This window comes from Solanum pennellii, chromosome 8, assembly GCF_001406875.1.
Source record: "Solanum pennellii chromosome 8, SPENNV200".
Taxonomy (NCBI): domain Eukaryota; kingdom Viridiplantae; phylum Streptophyta; class Magnoliopsida; order Solanales; family Solanaceae; genus Solanum; species Solanum pennellii.
The window spans coordinates 60,547,532-60,556,336 of NC_028644.1; the positions used below are offsets into that span (position 1 = coordinate 60,547,532).

An 8,805-nucleotide genomic window follows, 5' to 3' on the forward strand; every position below is an offset into this window, starting at 1 on the left:
AAACTGTATATAAAGGCCCAATATTCATATCCTTGAATATCTATATCTGCTTTCTCATTGGTGGATTCCAATTTGTATATATCCTCTTGCATTCTTGTTCATTTTAGATAATATGTTAAAAAAAAAAAAATCTAACTCAATGTTGATTTCCTATTTTACCGCCAATACATAGTTGCCACGTGTGATTGTGGATTATTGCAATATAATATCAACTTGACCAAAAACATAAGAGTAATTCATGGCCATGCAATAATAGTTCACACACTTGTGTAAAACAGGACCACTTGTATGAGTGGCAAATTGGCAATGAGACAAAACAAAAAGATATTTATAAAAAACAATTGGAATTAAGAAATACAAGTCCAAGGGTCCCAACAACAAATTAGCTTCTGTGATCAATAATTGAACATTTGATACTACAAGTCCAACAACTCATATATGTTGTATCTTACTATATATGATGTATATTACTATATGTCTTAAGTATAACTGGATATACAATGACATACACACATAAAAATATAAAATACATACGACATTCAATGTATGTTTTGCGTATATGCCAATGTTTTCTTTTACCCCTCTCTTATGAGCTTCCACCGTTGCTTCATTGGTGACTCGAACTCACGATAATGGTGAAAATAACAAGGTTCAATTAGATAGATGAGAGCCCAAATGTTTAAAATATGCAATTATGAACAAGAACTGAATCTAAGTTCCTTTATCATCTAAAGAAATTGAGAATTTGAATTGTTTTGGACCATTTATTGGAATTAGAAAGCTTTGCTAGCTGAATAATTGTTTACAACATCAACAACTCCATTAGATTGAAATAGTTGAATAGATGCGATTGATTTTTCTCTTCAACTTTATTATGGGCTTATGAATTTTGATCTTGTAGTTGTAACAGTTTTATGTGAGGAGAAGACAGAATTTCTAATTTTATGGGATTTGTTCGAGGTCTAATATAGGGAAAATTGTATATAATATCAAATTATTAATTCAAATTAACTGTTTTAAATTTAGTTTGATTTAATCGTACCCCATAGCAAACTATTGCTATTTCGCTTCTCTTCTGGTGAATCTAGCTCGCCATTCTCGTTCTCTTCCTCGGCTTTTTCGCTTTTATACAAATACAAATATATAAAATGTGTTTGTGTTGTATGAAACGAGAGAAAATTGTACAAATATATATATTTTCGTTCCCCTCTTCCAGACCTCACTCGCCAGTCTCTCCCTCGCCTCTCTCACTTACACAAACAGAAATGTATAAATTGCATTTTTATTTGTATAAAGTGAGAGAAAATTGTATATACACATGCAAATATACATATCTTTGTCCTATACACTTATAATTATACAATATAAATATAACCCTGCCCAGTATTCTTTTGTCTTCCTCTCTTTCTCGCTTTATACAAACACATATTATACAATTGATATTTTGCATATGTATAAACCAAATGAGATTATACAACTGTTTTCTTTTGTATATGTATAGCGAAATATACATATTTATATTTGCTATGGAGCGCAATTATGCAAACTATACTATAACATACAAATATAATTTTTGTGTTTGCTATAGTGAAAGATGCTCTTTAATATATTTTCCTTAAGCTATTACGATTATTTGAAGTTGTCCACGTAATTTATTAAGCCTTATTTTTGCACTTAATAAAATTCTTAATTTTAATCATTCAGATCTCAGTTATTAAGTCTTGTTTGTTTTTGAGATCTGTATATTTAACTTTAGATCTTAACCTTTAAGTGCATTTATTTATTTATTTATAATTACTTAATGAATATGAATGATTAAGATTTGTAACAAAGTTTTAATATCATTTATATATCTATAGATTATTTTATGTTTTACAAAAATGACAGATCACCGCTACTATATCTACTTTCAATCACCACCGAGAAAAACCAAGTCAACCACAACTATCAACACCGACTACCGTCAATCATTACCACCTACCATCCACAACGTCCATCATTCCGTCAATCACCAAAATCAATAGTCATCATTATTAGCCATTATCTGTACTCATGATCAGCACTAACAATTATTACATCAACTAATCGCTATCGATAATTACAATCACTTATCATTATTAAATATTGCTAACCATTATCGTCATTCACCATGGCCATTAGTTATCGATTTCATTTCATTACTAATTATTAGTCAACACCATCAACAACCACGCCTAATCACTGCCGTTATCAATATAACATAAGATACAATCCACAATCACCATCATTAGTCAATACCATTCCAAATCGACGCATAAAATCATCGTTATCAATCATCATCAATCTACACCATCCCAAATTACTACAAAATCTCTTATATAGAAATTTGGTTTGATCATATAAAATAATATGGTGATAAAAGTAGAATAGAAATTTCAATATGTCAAACCTCAAACCTTTTTTTTACCCAAACTAAGAAAGAGCGATAAAAGGTACCTAAACTTAATTCTAAAAATAATATTCCCTCCATCCCATTTTATGTGACATCATTTCCTTTTTGGTCAGTCCCAAATAGAATGTCACATTTTCTTATATGGTAAGTAATTAAAGATACAATTTCTCTTTTACCCTTATTGGTCCCACTTAACTTTCTAATACATTTATGAGGAGAGAGAAAAGTGAATTACTTTTTAAAGGACAATTTGATAAACATTTTAAAATCTTCATTATTTCTTAAACTCCATGCCGGGTCGAATGTTGCCACATAAATTGGGACGAAGGAAGAAAATTTTATAAGTTAGAAGTGGAATTTGACTAGTCAATTTCACTCGTAGGACACTTGAAAAACCTTGATGCGCACACATATATTGAGAGTCCGGAGCCTAAAGGGTATAAAAAATTAACAAAAATCCAAAACGGTAGATAAAATTTTATATTAACCAAAACGGTAAAATCGCTGGAACAACAGCGATTTCCTCCACCGGAAGCAGCGATTTTCTTTGAAAAATTGAAAATCGCTGCCTTGGTAGCGATTTGATTTTTTTTTAAAAAAAAATTACATTTTGCAAAATCGCTGCAGTAGCAGCGATTTTGCTTTTTCAGGGGGAGGAAATCGCTGTTATTCTAGCGATTTTGCCGTTTTGGTTAATATAAAATTTTATATACCGTTTTACAATTTTTGTTAATATTTCATACCCTTTAAGCTTCGGACTCCATATATTGAAGTAGATTTGTAAAATTAAGATACGCTTGTACATGATTTAGAGGGAAAAAAACATGAGTTCACGTGAATTCATAGTCCTCCACTTAAAGATGCATGTTAATCATGTTGTCAACGTAGTTGTTATGAAATGGAGAGAGCGGAGAATTTACTAGCTTTAGCTAGCTCATTCAATCATGGAAAAATATCATGATTTGCTTTTAGCAAAATGAAGAAGAACACTATCTAAGTAAAATTAACATCATGTGTTCATTTCACAACTTGAATAAAAAAAAACGTTTGATTTATAATGATTTTATCTACAGATTTATTTTGTTATTTTTTACTAGCTTTATTATAAAAAAAAAATGTTCACATTTAAATCCTAGGAAAACGTCACGATACATACGTCATCCTTGTATTACGTGACTTAAATATATAAAAACTTATTTCAAAATGACTTTAGAAATATCAAAGACTTTATTTGGTAGCCACAAAAGACAAGTAATAATTAGAAAACAAAGGACATTTAACTCAAAGATTATACCGCGTATGATTTTCCATTTTTAAAATATCATGTAAGGCTCATGTTTAAATAAAAAAGTAACTTATTTTGTGCAACTACTATGACTTTGTCCTTCTGCTGAGGTGTAATCTGAGTGGACTAATCATGTCACATTCTCCATTAAAGTCTTCTTTTGAATTTTTTTTATTAATCACTAGATTCAGAATTCTTTATCTGGGTGTATTGATCAGGTCTAAGCTTTAGAATTCTTTATTTAGAGATGTTTTGGTTATGGGCGTTAAATTATATATATTTCAAAAATATAATTGTCTTAGTGGTAGGAGGATTGTCAGCATTATAAGAAACTCAGAAATTTTGTCTCGATCCGATGTTGGATCATTCTTATCGATACCTCCCCTTGCCTCGAACCAGAACATCGGTCCAATGCGCGCTAGACATTCAAGAATCGAGAGTATATTCACAACTCCTTATACGGTGGAGGCTTTTGTATCGGACCTAATAAATTTAATTATGATACTATGTGAAATTAAATTTTGAACCTAACTTGCATCTCAAAAATTAAGTCAATGAAAGAAATATTGTTCAAACCTTATAAGGAATCCAAAATACTCGTCTCAATCCTAACATGAGATCATTCTCATTTCTCATCAACAGACTTTGTGTAGATTATTTTGTATATTTTTATGTCTTTCTTACTTCAATATAATCTAGCTCTAATTTATTGAAATAATGTACAGCATGAAATATTTTTAGAATATCCTAGGCTCAAATAGTTAGCTAGTAGCTACAAGAATAGTTATTTATTGTCAATTTACTAGCTAGTTCCATTTGATTTGCCACTCGAAATATTATATTGTCAATTAAAATCTAGAATAGTTTAACTACTTTTTTCTAATACACGAGAAAAGACTTTGAAGAAAACAAGCAAAAGTCATGAGAGGTTGCAAAAATTGAATCATTGTAACATTTACGTCATTTGGGTGATGCAAAATAATGGACGTCACCTCTACTTGTCAAAATTAAGTCTTTTTCCACGAAATGACCTACTAATATATTAGATTCTAGATTCTTAGTAGGTCTGTTATTTGAAGTTTTGATGATTTGACAAAACACAGGAACCTTATGAAGATACATGATTCTCAGCTCAAACTGTTTTTTGACTGCCAGCTGGAGAAAGTATAAATAGTTCGTGCACAAGTTTCAACAGCGTCAGAAGCGTAAGAAATCTTAACCAATGGCATGGGTTTAAGGATAGTGACCTTTCTATACAAGGACAACATCTTCATACACTTCACTTAGTTTTTGCAACTTGAAAAAGCACATTCAAGAACTCTTGCAAAGGCTTAGAAAATGAAGAAGAAGAAATATTCCAAACAACTCAAGCTCAAGCGAACATAGTGCCTAGTTGTTTAAAAATACTTTTTTCCTATCTTACATTATGAACTGATCCTAAAACTATAAAGGAATCAGTGTGGTTTGATCTGGAAATTCTAAGTTAGTTAAACTAATTTAGTGGGCAACCTGTGTGTTGCTTAGAAAATTCTAAATCATTAGTAGGTTGATGGTTTAGTGGGCAGTCTGTAAGATTGCTTAGAAAATCCTAAGTTGTCTAGTGTGATAACTTAGTGGGTAGAGTAATATCTACTTAGGCTCATCAAGCAATAGAGCTATTGCTTGATAGTGAAATTAAAAACTTTTTCTCACATTTTGTGTAACCGGTTTCCTTTTGCTTGTGAAGATTAGTGAAACGGTTTTGAAAATCCTGTGAGACAGGTCTTGGTTTTACTCCCTTGAGCAAGGAGGTTTCCACGTAAAACTCCTTGTGTCATTAAACTACATTTACTTATAGCTATTACATTTTTGTGTGTCAAGGGACCTGGTCCATTGACTTGTTGTGGACGCACAGAATCTAACAAGGTCCCTTTTTTTTAAGATATAAACCATCCACTCAGGTTTTCATCTCTCGTGATGGGGTTCGGCTCGGACTCACATTGGTGGTTGACGAAATGAACACTCTTTATAAGGTCTAGACAGCTCTTCTACTTATGAGCTAGTTTTTAGTGTGTGATTAGATCCAAGACCTAATTCAACATGATGTTAGAGCAAGACTCACCCACTATCAGAAAAATGTGAATTACATGAGGATTTTCTTGAGGTTTAGTATGAAAATTTACAGAAAAATAAGTTTCATGTGAATTTTCATACTAATTTTCAGAAAAAATATATGTATGTTCACAGTTTTCTTATAGTAATCTCATTCAATATTGAACACTCGAAATTGAAATTGATAATAACAAAAGGACCTGATGATTAATAATGAGATATGCGGACTTCTTAAGGGAAGCAAAAGGTCCAATTTAAGGGTATGTATAATAAATAGAAGAGGCTATCATTTACTTGAAATGGTGGAGATCTATACTTAAATAAGCAATAAGCAATTCTTGATCAAATAAAAATGAAAATTGACCAAGACTTGAATATAGACTATCTTGAAAGTAGTACATTTCACTTTCACCAAGTCTTTTTAAATGGTCACCACCATAGTGAAGTCTTTTAATACGCAATTACTAATACTATACTTTTATATACCCTCAATTTCCTTGCACTTTCCCTTCCATCCGAAGACCAAAAAATATATTTAATTACTCCCACTTTCTTTATCCCTTATAAATACCAATCTTACCCAATTCCTCTCTTCATTCCACCAATAAAAACAAAAATAGAAAGAGAGAAAAAAATAATATTAAAATTAGATTATATTCCATAGACACAAGTATGGGAAACAAGTCTTTTTTTATTGACCTTAACACAAATCCCTTATTGCACAACATCAATAGAAGTCCGATACCGGTAAGTAAATTTGTATTATTGTGTCACTTCTTGTAAATACGATAGATTACCTGTTATAACATGTAATTTGATTTTATGTAGCGTGAGACGTTGGATGAAGAATTGAGTAGAATGAGAGAGGAGAACAAGAAACTAGCAACAACACTAACAAGTTTGTATGAAAAGTACAATTCTTTGCAAACTCATATAATTGAGTTGCAACGAAAATACTCAAATCATGAAGAAGACAACTCTAAATTATTATTATCAAGAAAAAGAAAGGCTGAAGAAGATTATTGTGTGAATAATTCATACATCAATTTTGAAGAAGCATCACCAAAGAGGCCAAGAGAAATCACAACTAATATTTCAACTGTTTGTGTTAAAACTAATCCCTCCGATCAAACTTCAGTAAGTTCAAAAGATTTTTCTAACAGCCATTCTCTATAACAACATTTCATTATATAATAACTATGTCTTTTGTAAAATCGATCATTTAACTCTTTATAATAGTCATCCTCTCAACTGAACACAAATAAAACATTGTCCTTATCTTAATATATATATTTTTTAATCGGTCTGGATTTATACAGGTGGTGAAAGATGGATATAATTGGAGAAAATATGGTCAAAAAGTGACAAGAGATAATCCTTCTCCAAGAGCCTATTTTAAGTGTTCATTTGCACCATCATGTCCAGTCAAGAAAAAGGTTAGTTTACTACTCTCTTCTCTTATTTTAGTTGTCGTGCTTATTAAAAATAATTAATTTAAAATAGTTATCATTTCAAAAAATTAAATATTTATTTTCAATTTTACCCTTGCTCAATAAGTGAAGATAGATATTAATGAAGTGAAAAACAACATAATATAAAATTAAAGTAAAGTAAAAATGTAAATAAAGATAATTTATTCAAATTATGCTTTTAGTTGATTCTCCCTCTATTCCATACTGTTGACTGAATTTAACACATAAAAAATATTGAAGAATATAATTTAAATACACTTTCCACTGTTATCTTTTTCAATTGGTATATTTTGTCTTCTAGAAAATATCAAATTTTATTAAGAAAAAGATAAATTTTGAAAAATATTTATCTTGAACTTTGAATACTTCAATTATTTTAAATAATAAAAAAAACCTAATATTCAATTAATATAAAATAGAGGAAGTATTTTATTAGTGGGTGTGCAAATAAAAACATGACAAATAGAAGACAAAAGATGGAGTTAGGTGGAGCTTTATGGGTTCGGACGAACTCAGTAGCTTTTCCATAGACTCTACACTTGTACTAAAAAATTAATTAAATATTTATGTATATTAATTTATGAACCACTAACAAAGTTAATTAACGTTTGTTAACAAAATTCAAAACCCCCAAACACTTAATCCTCGCTTCGGCTATGGACTAGAAGGAATAAATGCTTGGAAAAGGATGTGTTTACTTTAATGTTCCCACCTAACATAGAGTATAGAAATGAAATAACATTACTATACTAAGTATTTAATTTTGTGTTGTCTAAATTTTTTTCATATTAATAGGTACAAAGAAGTGTTAAAGATGCATCAATTTTAGTAGCTACATATGAAGGGGAACACAACCATCCTCAACCATCTCAAGCTGAAATAACAGTGCCATTAGTGAATACAACAGATCCAACATTTTTGAACAAATTCATGGAAGACATCAACACAAATTCAGTGCAACAACAATATTTAGTCGAACAAATGGCGTCTTCGTTGTCGAAGAATCCTAGTTTTGCAGCTACAGTTGCTACAGCCATCTCAGGATTACTTTTTTGAATTATATGATGATTTAATTACCTTTCAAATGACACAAAATTACTGTTTGTTGAGAGGATTAAATTGTTATTGTATTATATATTGGAGTAACGTAACATATTAGTTTTAGTTTTAGTTTTAGTTAGTTGCTCATGAAATTTAGTTAGATAATGGAAGTATTGGCCAAACTAAGCCATTATATAAAGTATTCAAAATAATATGTTTTTTTAAAATTTTACAAAAGTAGTATAAATATATTTCACGGTAACGTTTAGGGTATATTTTATTTTTTAAAAGCTGACGGACAATTTGTGTATCATGTTCAACTAATGGACATTTAGTATCAAATGTAAATATTCGTCAGATTTTATAGATTATCAATTTATATTGAACATAGTTACTCTTTTTTATCATTATGTATCAACTAAATATTAAGATACTTTGTAATTACATTAAATTTGAAATATGCTACTCATGATTTTCCTTCCTTT

The 8,805-nt window shown here is 30.0% G+C and overlaps 1 protein-coding gene across 1 annotated transcript; it reads left to right on the forward strand.

Annotated features, from left to right (window-relative positions):
* Positions 1 to 6,333: 6,333 nt before the first annotated feature.
* Positions 6,334 to 8,532, forward strand: LOC107027965 (probable WRKY transcription factor 40). Its single transcript, XM_015229017.2, has 4 exons — positions 6,334 to 6,554; positions 6,636 to 6,944; positions 7,127 to 7,243; positions 8,075 to 8,532. The coding sequence occupies exons 1-4, from the start codon at positions 6,480 to 6,482 to the stop codon at positions 8,333 to 8,335; spliced, it is 762 nt and encodes a 253-aa protein (XP_015084503.1). The 5' UTR covers positions 6,334 to 6,479; the 3' UTR covers positions 8,336 to 8,532.
* The last annotated feature ends 273 nt before the right edge of the window (positions 8,533 to 8,805 follow it).